The 15440-nt window shown below is 37.5% G+C and overlaps 1 protein-coding gene across 1 annotated transcript; it reads right to left on the reverse strand.

Annotated features, from left to right (window-relative positions):
- Positions 1-4032: 4032 nt before the first annotated feature.
- Positions 4033-14410, reverse strand: LOC121504660 (kelch repeat-containing protein). Its single transcript, XM_041779659.1, has 13 exons — positions 14193-14410; positions 13685-13846; positions 13445-13526; positions 12635-12694; positions 9492-9723; positions 9173-9259; positions 8866-8997; positions 8597-8784; positions 8326-8522; positions 8142-8236; positions 8009-8063; positions 6272-6369; positions 4033-4796 (listed from the first exon to the last, which is right to left on the reverse strand). Exons 1-13 carry the CDS (start codon positions 14252-14254, stop codon positions 4558-4560), a joined length of 1689 nt encoding a protein of 562 aa, XP_041635593.1. The 5' UTR covers positions 14255-14410; the 3' UTR covers positions 4033-4557.
- Positions 14411-15440: the final 1030 nt, after the last annotated feature.

Below are 15440 nucleotides of genomic sequence, written 5' to 3' on the forward strand. Positions count from 1 at the left end.
TCCATAGTCACCAGATCTCAATCCAATAGAGCACCTTTAGGATTCGGTGGTACGAGAGATTGAAGACAAAGAGAAAAGGCCTGCACACTACAAATCAGACATGTATTTGCAACCAAGTAACGTTAAACATCTTCATAGTTCTTTTTGAATCCAGCCCCCTGTTTACTGATGTGCAACTGTGTGGTTCTATCATCTCAATATGGAGCAAAGTCTCTGGGCAATGTTTCTAACGCCACAAAGAATTAAGGCAACTCTGAATGCAAAAGGGGTCGTAGCATGGTGTACCTATTACAGTGGCTGTATTATAACCCATCCATCAATATAGAAAGAAACCAATCAGCAGAATATCCCCTTTATTTCATTTTAATTTCAAGGCTGCTGGAGCATGCCAAATTTGACGGTGAATTAGGAGCTAGGGTGTTGCATGAACTGTTGGTGTTTTCTGACCTGAAATTGGCAGAAAATGTCAGAAAATATCACAGCCAGTCATGTTTATAGCAACATGAACTCACTGACTCTACTTTTTTTTATGAAGGATTTTGCCCAAGAGAACTATCAATGAGGACTGTTGCTTGGGGAAATGTGCTAAAGTGTCGCCATCTGCAGGATAACTGAATTTATTACAGAGTATTCCATTACCCATATTTGTATCTATCTATCTATCTATCTATCTATCTATCTATCTATCTATCTATCTATCTATCTATCTATCTATCTATCTATCTTTCTATCTATCTATCTATCTATCTATCTGGAGTTTGATCTGCAAAAGTGTAATTACAGCTGATTTGAGGGTATTTTAAGTCTCACTGGAGGAACATTAAAACACATACCCGCCTTTTTATCTCCAGTCTCCCATTTCAGAGTGCCAAATGTATCAGCCAGAGTGAGGCTGTAATAACAGTTATTTTTCATGTTTAGCCAGTCACTTTCTCTTAAAAGCTTGCCAACACATGCACATCAACACACAGTTGATACTTTCTTGTCCGGCTGTCTTTCAAAGATTTTTTTTTTTGTTTGTTTGCTTTTCAGGTTATCTTGACAAAAATCTAGACCAGATCTGCTTGCAATCTGTGAAAATGCCGGTTATGAAGACAAAATAAAAAAGGTGCAATGTGTAATATTTAGCCAAGTAGAGTTTAGCGCAGGGGTGTCCAAACTTTTTCCACTGAGGTCCACGTACAGAAGTGCTGTTGCTGATGTTTGCTGGTGTGGCTGTTCTGGGACTCTCCTGCCCTCCTATGAGCATATGTGGAGGGCATCAAGCATTCTGCTCTTTTTATGCCAATAAGGAAAGCCTGAGGCAAGAAGAGAAGCAGCAGAAACCCTAGAGCAGAGCAGGCATCAATGACAACGGAATGACACTGATTAGGCCAGAAGAAGAATAAAGGAGGAGCTGGGGTGGAGGAGGGTTGCTAAAGCAGCTTGCAGAGAGAGCGGCCAGGGAAGGGCAGTTTAAATAAGGCAGCACGAGAGTGATTAGCCAATAGTGTGCTCAGTGTAAATCAGCTGGCAAGAAGATAATCATTTCCAGGCTTCTAGGGATGCCAATCAGATTTCAGTGGGCCATGTTTGGTCCTATACCACTGGCTCTGCCCCTGGAACATTATCACTGCTACTGGGAAGATATTGTTATTATTTTGGTTGCCAATATGTTTACCAGTGTTGTTTCAATTTAATCACAAACAAACACATCAATAAATTCTTCTTGTCAAGTGTTTGTTTACAGAATTAGAATAGTAGCACTAAAACTATGAAGTACAATACAGTTAAGCAGAAGCGTCATGTTCAAATGTGAGCCGTGTTTCATATTTCTATGAAACTACTACCACCAGCTAAGTGAGCATCACAGTTTAAGGGTCAATTAGCACGATGACGTTGAATTTTTCATATGTTTACTTTAAATGTGAATGTGGGGTTTAGTTCATGACAACAACACCTGACTAAAAGGATAATTCTAACCAAATCCATCTTCATATTTTTAATAATGTTAAATGACTCCATTTAAATGGAGCCAACAATGTAGTTACATTACTCATCCACAATGCAAATCATCCATTAGAACTCTTCCTTTATTTGCTGGATATGGACAGGAAGATTTTTTTTTTCCTTTAGCTGATCATACAAGGATATTGATAACAGAGGTCTGGAATAATTCTGCCTACTTATTATAGGTGCTGAGTCACACTTGTGCTGTAACCCGGCCAGCCAACATGTGCAGGACATAATTAGAAAAAGAGGCGAGCAAGAGAAACTGATGGAGAACACGGGAACAAAAGTGAGCTATGGTGTGCAGGATCATCTTTTTTCTTAATCATGGCCTAACAGACTGAAAGGGTGACAATCCTTACTTAGCCTGATTATTTAGTAGGAGGTGACTCACAGCGTGGGCAAAATTAGTGAAGTAGCAGCAAAGCCAGAAATAGGCTGTATCTGTACAGACTGTGCTATCCTGCACTTTCAGGACTGGAACCGGAAAGTGACATATTTTATGATTTGTAGTGACAGAATAATGTGGAAAAAATCATATAGCAGAATCAAAATTGTTTTCTTTATTTTTTGAGGTATAATGAGTGTCTCTTCAAATCTTACTTGGCAGGTATTCTGTCATACTGCTGGATAGACATCTAAACAAGGGGCATTAAAAAGTGGGCTTTAAAGGAATTGAGTGTTGTTAGAGGTTGGTACTATGGTCCAATAAAATCCAAAACTTAAATCCCCCCACAGGGATGACACAAGTATTAGCTATTTAGCAGAGAGGAAGAAATCCCTGTCAGGCTCGACTAACCTTACAGTAAAAAAGTCTTCAGCCTATTTGAGGATATCAGTGTTACTCTATTCTCACTGTTGGCCATGTTACTGCTGAGTTACCAGGATAACAGAGATGTTATTAATAGGTCTTTCCATCTTAGGTCTCATGAAATCACTCATTTGAACAAGGAACACTTAAGTTTTATATCTGATGAAAAAGGGTTGGTTAATTATCAAGAAAACAAGAAGAAAATTGTTAAAACTGATTGTAAATGGGTTGAAATGTCTGTATAAAACTGAATACTTTACCAGTGTGGTAGAAATACAAAACACTACTTTCAGGAGGTCATTTTGGACGCCCATTTCTGCCATTTAAAAAAAAAGAAAAATGTGTCGGATAGGCAATTCTACAAAAAAAAAAAAAAAAAGAAAGAAAGAAAAAAGAAAGAAAAAGAATCCCTAAATCATAATTATGAGATAAAAAGTCAAAATTATGGTTTTAAAAAATCATCTCATAATTGACTTTTTAACATAATTTTGACTTTCATCTCATAATTTGAGCTTTTTGTCTCATAATTTCGACTTTTTAATCTCATAACTATGACTTTTACCTCATAATTTTGACTTTTTATCTCATAATTAGGCCATTTTATCTCAGTATTCTGACTTTTTTTGTCATCATTATGACTTAGGACTCTTTTTTAAAAATTATTTTTAGAAAATCGACTAACAATTATATTCTTTACAAGTGGTGGAAATGGGCTTCAATAGGTAAGACCTTGAAGACAGTGAGAATTATTTTTTATTTATCTACAGCACATGGCGATGAGTACCAAAGCAAACAAAAACCCCCCTCCATGATTCTGAGTACAACCAAACTTTGTTGATACACCTGCATGAAAAAAATGGGTGGTGCATGTATGAAGGTTGAAGACACTTTTAATATCATAATTTGTATTTTTTGCCTCGTAATTATGTCTTTTTATATCATAATTAGATAATTATGTGGACATTTTTTTAATGATGACTATCTGATGATTATGACTTTTTATCTCATAATTATGACTAGATCTCATAATTAGGGCTTTTTATCCCAGTATTCTGACTTCTTATCTCATCATTATGGCTTAAGATTCTTTTTCTTTAATAATTATTTTTAGAATTGCCTAACAATCAAATCTTTTATTAAGTGTGGAAATGGGTTTCCACTGATTATACCTTGAAGACAGCAAAGAGAAATGCATTATTAAAAAAAAAAATAGAAAAGCAGTGGAGAATTAATTGAAATTTTATTTACAGCACATGGAGATGAGGACCAAAACAAACAAACAAAAAATCCATGATTCTGAGCACAACCAAACTCAGATGATACACTTGCATGGAGGATAAGTTGTTGCATGTATGAAGGTTAAAGAAACTCCAAAGTAAGAAAAGAATATTCATTTAACCTGTGGAAACTTTTCAAAGGCTTCAAACTATGTACACAAAAACAAAGACTAAAATATCCTATGTTTCAAACAATTATATTTAATCTTAATGATATGCACTGTTTGAAAGCATTTCTTTAGTTTTTACAGAAAAAACACACAAAACTCTTAAATGCAGTGCATTAAAATGGTAGCTGCACTTGTGATGTTTATGTTCAAAAATTCCCAAATAGTACAAGCTACATGCCCCTATTGCCAAAGCAAAAACACAATGCAAAAAGTCTAAGAAACTCACAGAATATAAATAAAAGAGTCTGTGGGGGTGTTAAAATAGCTTCACATGCTGACAGAGTGAGGATTCACCTCTGACTCACTGTCTTTAAATAGCATGGAGCAGTTCCTCCACAGCTACTGTCGTCAGGTCGGAGTAGAAGTTGCCCTCGTTGTCTCCACCTCCAAACACCAGCAAAGTTCTGCCAGCAGATACTGCACTCTGCACTCTGTCTTCATCCTCCTCTGAGAAACGGTGGTGACTGGATGTCACCATGGTGATGATGGAGTGCCCCGCCCTGGGGACAGCGAGCTGAGGGAGCGTCATTTCTGTCCAGCTGTTGGTGTCTTAGGAAGAAAAACGACATTAATGATTATTTAAGAAAAGTTCAACCTTGTCTCCTAGTCCAGAAATGTACTCAGAAAAAGGCCACAATTTTGAAGTTGCTGGTAATAATCTATTTTTTTCTGTTCTGCTTTTTTTTATATATTAATATGTATGCTGGTCTAGTCTGTTTCCCAGAACAAGACATCTAAAATGCCAATTTAACCTCCAGAAAAGGTGAAGTTTGTTTTCAATTTCATATTAGAACAACATGATGTGAGAGTGGAGAAAATCTTAAAATACACTTCAGGAAAAAAAACCTCACTTTTCTGAATCTATCATGGACCACAGGTCAATAAAAGTAATGTAACAGAATTATTTGATTTAATGTTTATCACATCCTGATGATCCGCTTATTCTGCTCTGACTTAATGACCAAAGTTGGACCAACAAGGTCACTTAGAAAAGAACATCGCCACATTTTAATGCCAAAGCGAGAGTCATTTTTTTTACAGTTGGCTTCATTGTGATTGGTCTACCTGCTTAAGGCGTGTTTAAACTGTTGTCTGCTTGTCTTAAGTCCAAGGTAGTTAAATAGGGCTTGAATTTTAATTTGAAATTTAATCTCAAAGCCACTCAATACAAGTTATAAGAGCACTTGATCAATCGGCAACAGAGTCAATAGAGTATTCGATTCCATAAAGAATCGATTACTGCAGCCCTAGCTGAGTGAAGGACAAACTGGTTCACACTGTTAGATGTGAGCATCATGCACAGCACACTTCACTACACATATGCATCCTTGTAGGTGTGTGGGGGTGGGTTTTCAATGAAGAGCAGAGGTGACTGATAATTCCTACACACACCAACTCATCAGCTCACTGGGAGTATTTTCTCACCATTTAAGCATTTTTGTTTTTATTCATTCATGATTGATAAACTAGCAGACAGTCATTTTGTCTTAACTCGTTGCACTGAAGTAGCATCTGACGCATGCATTGAGTCCTGCACTGTTTTAGATTGTTTTAATTAGTAACCTTTATCAAGGCTTATCCTCAAGCAGATCAGGGCAAGAGAAACACAGTGAGCAGATTATATTGTTTGGGGACAAGAATAAGTTTCACGATAAAGCACATTTACCAAAATACAAAATGATTCCCATTATTAAGAGCCTGTCAGTATTTTCTGTAATAGTTGGACATTTCCCTTTATGAAATAGTATTTGGCTTTAATAATATATGCCTTGATCATGATGCTGCACATCATTGTGCAAAACAAACATGAGAGGACTTTGTGAAAACAAAAAAAAAAGCAGATGTCAGTGAATCTCTCTGCCATTCAAAGAAACATAAAGGAGAAACAACTTGGATGCATTTGGATAAATCTGCCTTAGTGAAAACCGCTACAACCAAACAAAATGTCAAATACGGCTTATTCCAGGTCGTGCATTTTATGCACAGTAAGTTTGAATAGTCTAGAAATGAAAGAAGCCTCTCACCTATATCAAAGATGAAAGCATCACTGAGAGCGTTGTTTCCATTATAACCTCCATGGATCAGGAACTTTGTGTCTGAGAGCACAGCACTCCCATGCCAACTGAAACACACACAGACACAACAAATGAAATCACACCAAAGGCGCTAAAGACTTAGCTATATATTTAAGGTTCCAGCAATGATATAAAATATAAGTCTAGTACAAAGTGAAGAATTTTTAAAACTTGTTTCAGGCCTTTTCACATAGATTTTCCTGCAAATTTCTGTCCATTTAAATTCTGAGAGTTGCTCTTTCATGCATGTCCAACATAGTGGAAAGTCTTCCCGAACAAATAGAAGAGGGGGATCTCAGGAGGCAAGACATGACATAGAAGCATATCAAAGATGGCAGATGAAGCAGCAGTCCAATGCTGTAATGATGATGGTTTATGCCTTTGTGTCAATGCTATGTGTTTTCCAATGCATTTAAATTATCAACCAAAAAGAGAAAAAGGTCCTAAACCTTGTCTGTTCTGAGGGGAGGTATTTGTTAGAAGATTTAAATAACATAAAAGAAAATAAGTCATTATTTCTTTGTAAGGCCATGGGAAAAACTTCTAATTAACTGGTATGATAATATCTGATAAATGTTGATGAGAACCAGCAGCTGCAGGCTGTGTACAGCTCCATTTCACCTCTTTGACCTTGTTGTGCAGTAGAGGTATTATTCTGTTTATTCAAGCAGCTGGCAAGCTAAAAACTAAGCTTTCTAACAGATGACTGTCAATGTTACCTTACAGGTTTATAGCCTGATCACAGATGACTCAGTCTCCATCGTCTTCATGCCTTTTCATTGATAAATCCATTCAGAAAGAGCACTGAGCGGACTAGTTTTTTTCCTTTCTGTTCAACTTCGTATCTATGGCCCATCCAATTTACTGGTGTACTGAACGTTTACATTCCCTAAGAATGATATGGTGTTGGAATGACTATTCCAGTTATTAGTCAAGCCCTCAGGCATTGCAAGGGGAAAGGAATTGTTGCTTCAGTAAAACTTTCTATTTTCATCACAAAATGTATGAAATGATTAATCAGTGGTTTTATAAATTCTTGTCTTTGGCAAGTGACCGTGGTATAAGCGGATTAATGCCCTTTAATGTGTCAAATTATCAGGGATTAACCCTCATATATATTTCGTTTACATATATATTTTTTCTTTTGTTTCTACATGCTGAATAGTTTAATGTGATAAGTACAAATGCCTATACAGCTGGAAAAGAAGGAAATATCTATGTTGTACTATTGTTGATGGAAAATAAATCTAAAAATAAGCTAAAAAAGAGAAATAGAGGATACTGGTGAGAAGAAATAAGCATAAAGCAGCTTTGTTATATGCACAAAGATGGCATCTGCGGCAGAGCAGCCATGCCACGAACCCTTCTTGCTTGGTCAGGGTGAATCATCCTGAGTATTACCTGCTGCATTTACACATTGGCTTACCGTGCAAATTTTGCAAAGGAGCTGGCAAGCAAAGGTCCAGATAAGTCATTTCTATTCGAACCAAATGTGTTGAGTGGAAGTTTTAGAAAGCTTTCACAAGTTCTGTGCCTAGGGCTGATGTAATAACACAGGATATGCTATCTAATCTAAAAATTTTTTCAGTCAATAGCAAAGATTATGAATCTGGTCAATGGCAGCTTGGCTGTTGACAGTTCTTTTGGCAGCTGTAGTTTCATCTACACGTTTGTTAGGTTGTGTACCTTCGAGGAGAAGGGGGCTTCCCGGTCGTTTCAACAGCAGAAAATTCCATCAGACCTGAGAAATAAAAAGAACTCTTTTCAGTCATGTAGTTATAGTGCCGCTTCTAAAACTATAACACGGTGTGCTGCTCACCGAGGTCTAACATGTACATGTCATTGTAGCAGACAGGAGTGTCCCATCCACCAAACACGTAGATCTTCCTTCCCTGCATCACGCACGCAGAGTGACTGAAAGGAGGAATAAAGAGACAAGATTAATGTGTCTAGATCTTAGCATGCGTGTAGAAAATAATGATATTAAGGTGAAGCCTTCATACCCGGAGCGAGGGGAGGGTGCCTCTCCAGTTACAATAGGCTGGTACCAGATGGACAGGTTGGGGTCAAAGATGTACAGAGAGTCACTACAGCCATCAGGCTCTGGGTTTGGGCGGGGAAACACCCCTCCAAGGACAAACAGCTCACCTCGAAACATACTGCAACTGTGGTACGCCAGAGGAGGAACTTTACCTTGAGCCTGAGGCAGAAAAAAGAGAGCATGATGAAAAAACTAAAAGCAGCATTATGGAGAAAACAAGGGGGTCCACACACCTCCACCATGGTCCACTTCCAGCTCTCTGTGTCCAGAATGTGTACGTCATTGAACCATTTCTTGTTCTTGGAGCCTCCAAACACAAAGATACGCCTCGAGTCTGGGTCGTAGATGGCTGTGTGTCCAATTCTTGCCTCTGGTGTTGGACCCTCTGCCAAAGTCTCAGCTGCAACCCAGGACATGTCCTCTGCAGGATAGAGAAAACATTTGCTCTGATATGGATCTTAACTTATAAGTTTAGTTTAAAAAAGACAGATTTCTAACTGACCTGTGCAGAGCTTCCACATGGGATCTTTGCAGAACTGCATCCTGGCTCCCTGTCCTCCAATCAGAATAGCCGTTTGAGCATCAATCGGACAAAGAGTCTGACCCCAGCGACCTGATGGGCTGACCAATGGGGCTGCGGGAGGATAAGACTTGAGAAATTCGACATAACAGAAGATGATGTTCCATATCATCAACCCAGGTGGGCAGTATACACTAAGGTACCAGCTATGAGACTGGAAACTGAATCAATATTAAAAAAACAAAGATAAACATCTGAAATGGCATGTCATGTGTATGCATAAACGCACCAGGCTGTGTGGGAGTCTTTGCCTGCCTACTCTTTGTCCTAGCTGAACTCTGAGGAGGCGTTCTTCCTACAGTCCCCTGCACCCCTCCTGCTCCATTAATGGTAGAAAACAGAGAAGGAAGGAGACTTTAGAGGAGACAGTACACAAGACACTCACAAAGGGAAAAAAAAACAACTGACTTTAACACATTAAACACTTCTACCAAACAGTCACACAGGCCTTTCTGGTTAAATTTCATTCTTAAATTCACTTCATTCATTTAACTTTTACTGTTCTGGGAAATTAATCAGTCATTGTTAAGCTGATGCCGTCCCCTCACCTGTTTCCTTGATCTTTTTTGCATCTCCTCCATTACTGAACAGCTTCTGCCCCCCTTTGATTTGACTTTTTCCTTTTCGCACAGGTGTGGTCTTCTCTGCCATGCTGCCATTTAGGCACACATTTTCCTCGTCCCCTTTCTTGATCTTATTCTCGTCACCCTCTTCCTCTGAAAGACGCTCTCTCTTCCTCTTACCATTGAGCTCACGTACACCGAGAGGAGCTACAGTGTCCTAGGAGGGATATAATCATCTTTATCAATCATTTTAGCCAAAACTTTTGGGTTAAATGTGATAAACAGTTTAGAAAATTACAATCAATCATTCATCATTCATCTGTCTATCACTCACAACTTTTGCATCAACTTCCAACACCCAAATCAGGAAAACATAAACATAACATGACAGCAGGCAAACACTGCAAACTGAAATGCAACACTGCATCACAAACATGTTGGGCCCCGAGGGGAAATCATACTCTATTTCAGATGTATTCTAACCACAACAGACAGTAGGCATTCCCCTCTGTTTTGCATAAATACTACTCATAAAAATTAATCTAATCTAATATCCCTGAATGTCATAAAACAGTGGAGATGCCAGTTGACACCTTAGCTTTCATTAACTTTGCTCATATCTATGAAAATGAAGAATAAAAATAACACCTTTCCTTTAATCTCCACTGCTTACCAGCAAATTAAACAAATATAATCATCACAGTTAGGTGTTTATGTGCTGCTATTACAAGATCAAAACATAGCAGTGATAAATGACATAAACCTTCAGTTTATCTATAAAACAGCTGATAAAAAATGAGTCTGTTCTTAAAAGATGTGACCTACATGTAGGGGATGAGTATTGAAAACCAGTACCAACAAGGCACTGGTACCAACACATCCAGTACCCACCGAACCGAATTACAACACCGATATCGATACTTAATTTCGATACTCTGCCACCCCAACTGAAAGGCAAGAAATGCACTTTGGAATTTGTGTGATTTATGTGTGAAGTTATACTGGTTTCCTTTTCTTACTCCCATGTTTGACTGGCATCTCATAAACATGCATCTGCAAATCACTGATGTTACCCAGACAGCTTTTATTCTCCCGATAACTTTCAACAAAAAAAATTTTCTCCCAAAGGTTTCAAATCAGCCTCCGTTTTAAGCACCAGTATCAGAAAAACCCAAACAATACCCAACCCTAGATAAAGGATCTGACTCCTCATTGCCAGCTTTGATCAGTTAAAATCAATCAGCAATATTTGTGTATTATGCAAAATCTTTGCCAAGTTTTTTGTGAATATACTGAAAGGTAATGACCAAAAACCTGGTTAGTTTTTTTTTTTGCTGACTCAGATTTTCTTCCTCAAACTAAAACCTCAGAGGCTAACCTTTAAAACCATAAAACAGTTCATTTAAACATGTAGGGCTGAACTATTTTGAAAAATAATCTAATTGTGATCATATTTTCCAATATTGCAATGGCAATTTTATGTGCGATTATTTTTAAAATTCCAAATCTTATGTATTTTCAACGAACACGAGCAGTAAATACTTCTATATTTTAACCACCGCAACACTAAATAGATTAAAGAAGGGCTGAATGATTATGAAAAAATATTTAATTGCAATTATTTTGACCAATATTGGAAATTCAATATGAATTGATGTATTAAAAGGATTAACCATTTTCATGTCATTCTCATTCTGATTTAAAAAAATAAGGAAAGTAGGATTTTTGCAAACTATTCAAAAAAACTGACACTTGGATTTTTGCATGATGAGTTGAACATATCTCTGCTGCAGAAAAAATTTATTAAACTGGTATTTTAACACATTTTTCATTTCAAAGAAATGTTGCACCTTTTGCGATTTAAAAAAAAATTGCAGTAAGAAATATAGCGATTTAATCTAAATTTTGATTAATTGCCCAGCCCGAGTAACATGAAGATAATTCACAATTACAACAGCATAAATCAAACTGGGCTGCAAATATGCCAAGAGAGAAAAGTGTCAATTATTTCATGCTTCTGTTTAGTTCTTACATGACAACTAGACGCCATGGAGCTCATAAGTGTTATTTTATTTTGATTTAAAACTCTCCCACAATGTAGAATGCACTGAGATTAAATGCAAGATTGTTGTAATGCTCAAAAAAGCAAAATTACGTTTGTTTGAATTTAAATATTTGTAAATTCAAGTGAATAATCACATTTATAATCAATGTTCAAGAAAAAAAGAACAACAGCGGCATTCAGTAGAAAACAAAAATGCCCTCAAGCATAAAACATAACGAAAGATGTCCGCAGCTGTTGTATCTAAAGTTTGAGAAATACATGATGATGCAGATGATGTAAACTCAACGAGTAATCATGTTTAATCCTCATGATTTTAATATCAAATAAAATTAACTGTGACTACGACTGTTGCCATAAGCAAGCAATAAGCAAGTAATTTAACCTAAAACATTGATTCTCAACAGGTGGGTCATGGCCCATATGTGAGTCACGGGCAGTTTTCAGTGGGTCGCGAAAGTGTGTCTGGAAAAAAATGGCAGCAAAAGAACATGCAACCATAGCGTTTATTTTATTCCGTTTTATTGCCATAATGGGAAATAAAATGTTTTTACCAATATTTTAACTTGTTTATTTCATTTTCTTGCAATAAAAAAATGATTTAACCATGTTAATGAAGTAATTTCTCAAACTTTGCAAAATTTACAAGTTATCATGGGGAATGGGGATGTAAAACACATCAGTTTTGTCCTGTCTCTTGTTCCTGTCATAAACTCTTTTCCATTCAAGATCTTAAGTTCAACATTTTAATTTACAAAACATGCATTGTTAGAATTTCTGGAAATTTGGGTCGTGATTTGTCATCACAGATATTGGTAGGTCCTTAGGCAGGACCAGTTGAGAACCACTGACCTAAAACTAATGTAAAACTTCAAAAATAACCTACGTCAGTGCAGAATAGGCATGCAGCATTACTTGCAATGTCAATCTAGCTAGGTTGAAAACTAGAAATGTAGTCATAATCTTGAATTAATTTAAAAAGTGCTTTATAATTTCTCCAACTTTTTGTTAAATAACTTGTGTTCAACTCAACAGTAAGCATCAATATTTCATCTGTACAGATTACCTTTGGTGTGTATTCTGTCACAGCCAAGATGAGCTCTGGTTCACAAAAACTGGATTTTGCCTGAGGAAAAATATATTTACAATATTTAATATTTAACCCTTCTCAGGATTCGATATATTGATATTGTATATGTGCCTTTTTAATCAAAAGTTACTGTAAATGCATCCCAAAACACTGCCAGAGCAGTAATTAGTTGGACAGTCACACAGTTCTATAATTTTGCTTATATAATACCACAGTGGATTTGAAATGAAACAATCTAGATATGACTGAGGAGTAGACTTTCAGCTATTATCTAAGGGGTTACGCAGCTATTGTATTCAGAGTACCTGCATTATCAGGAACAATTAACCAGCAGTTTCATGGCCACATGTGGCTGGATCCCTTCTTACTTCAAGACAAATCAAGTATCTAAAAGGAAACTGTTTGGCTGAGGAAACTCAGAAGTTTGTGTCCATGGGTTCGAGACTTCAGGCAGTCATTGTCTGCAAAAGATTTCATCCAAGTATTAAAAGCTGTGGTTACATTTTTGATTGTTAATTGATTTGAAATTTGATTGTTAATGTCCAAATACTTTTGGGCTCCTGATGACGGAGGTACTCTGAATAGAAAGGCTGTAACTCCTAAATGACTATTATCATATTTTTGCAAAATACCTCCAATTAAAGAAGATAGTTAGCACAAATCTTCATCGTTTTATTCCAAATCCATCATGGTGGTAACCAGAAACAAAAAATTTTTACCACTGTCCAAAAACTATGGACTTAACTTAATCTGTTTCACCATTACCAAACAATTAAATATATTCACCAGGTTTCCTCCTTCCAGGGTGACATTTAGTATAACACTGCCCGTCCACGTCTCCTCTTCCCACTGCTCCCATGACAGACACCTGCAGGATACAAGACATTTTCATTTATAGTTCTCTCATAAATACAGGGATTTCAGTTGGAGACAGTGGACGACACAGATAAGAAATAGGACAACAAAGCAGACTTTTACAATTCAATAAGCAGTAAGGTCTTGTCACATAAATATTCAAAAGCCTACTTGTTGTAAGGAGTGAGCTTTCCAATAGTTATGGGCATCCTGTCAGCGTCGTTGAGCTCTGCGTTGACGCAGACCCTGTCCCCCCACAGTCCACTACTAAACAGCACCACCTGGCGGACACTTGCGGGAACTGCAACAGCGACTCGAGACGAACCATCAGCACTTCAATGTAGGAAAAAAAAGCCAAATAAATGAAGAAACGACGTTTGCGCTTTCAAGGTGTGAAAAACTAGCATCAGATGAAGAAGTTCTAATATTCAAGTATGTCACAATGGCATTAGCGGTCTGCAGACAAGAAGAGGAGAAAGAGGCTTACTTCAAAAGGCGCCATTGAGGAGTCCCTAAACTAGCACCGTTTTTAATAGCTAATGCGTTTAATACTGCCTGTGCTATATCCTATAACACGTGCGATGTTGTTTGACATGAATTAAGACTGTAAGGCAGGAAATTCAAGATAAGAAATTGGTGATGTGATTTCAAAATTAGTCGTAATTTTATCATAGCTTACCTCAGCAGCCGTTGAGGCGGACCGTTGACACCAAATACTGCAAAAACTCCGAATTCATCCATCGTCACCTGTTATCCAAGCGAAGCCGTTAGCCGTCGCTGCTACCTTTTCCACTAGTCCTTTATTCTGACACTGTTCTCAACATGAAAACAACGATATTCACCCTCCCTGTTGTAGTCCACCATCTCCCGCCACAGTTATGTGTACAAATTCTAAAGTCCGCGCGAGTTCAGGGAAGAAGATTGTGGGCGCGTGTTTTAATGTAGCGAGCGTCTCCGCGGGCGGAGTCTGCGCTGTCGATAGCTACTCTCGGGTATAGCTCCGCCCGTTCAGATGATGCAGGTTCTCTATCGAGCGCACTACAGGCTTCAGGGGACGCAAGCCTATCAGAAGCCTGTATCCGGCGTATCGCTCAAGCTGCGTTCAATAACAGTTGTTACAAGATTACATTGTGAAATATAAGGGTAGAATCCGAAACAACGGAGGATCTGAGTAAAAAAGTAAACAGAAAATATTGACACTCTCTCTTTTGAATCCAGCTATAGCTGTATTACCTGAATAATCGCACTCCTATGAGGATTCAGGCCTAAATGGCATAATATCAATACCTAAATATGCAACAATGGACATAACATATAGAAATACATACATAATTTTACAAAGATCGCTTAATGTATCATTATGATTTTCTTAGCTTATTTTACCTTAGATAGGTATGAGTGAGATTATTAAATATATCCGTTTTCCCTCCTGCTTTTTGTAGGCAAAATCTACACTGTACATTAATGGAAAAAGAGCCACGTGTGTCAAATAACCACCGCACACTTCATTTTTATGCAAATATATATATACATCTCCCATGCTGGGTGTTTATGAAAGCAAATGAACCCCTCACACCGGACAAAAGTTTACAACAAGCCCAGCTTGCCTTCACCATTCTCTCTACACACTGACTGGTTTGTTACATCTTCTTTGTTCTACGTGTGTTATTTATTATGATCAAATTTCTAACAAACATTATGCATTTTCAGGTTTGACAACTACTTTGAAATTGTGTTGTCTTTGCAGTATGGCACAAACTTCTGTCAACTCCTCATCTTCAGCTTCAGATTATTTCTGGGCTGAGTGTTTAACTTACGATGATGGACCTTCAGCAGGCCTCATCTTCCTCTTGACCACTTACTGCTTTGAATTCCTTGTTGGTGTCCCTTTAAATGTCTGGCTCATCTGGCACATCTACAATAAAAG

Source organism: Cheilinus undulatus, linkage group 22, assembly GCF_018320785.1.
Source record: "Cheilinus undulatus linkage group 22, ASM1832078v1, whole genome shotgun sequence".
Lineage (NCBI taxonomy): Eukaryota > Metazoa > Chordata > Actinopteri > Labriformes > Labridae > Cheilinus > Cheilinus undulatus.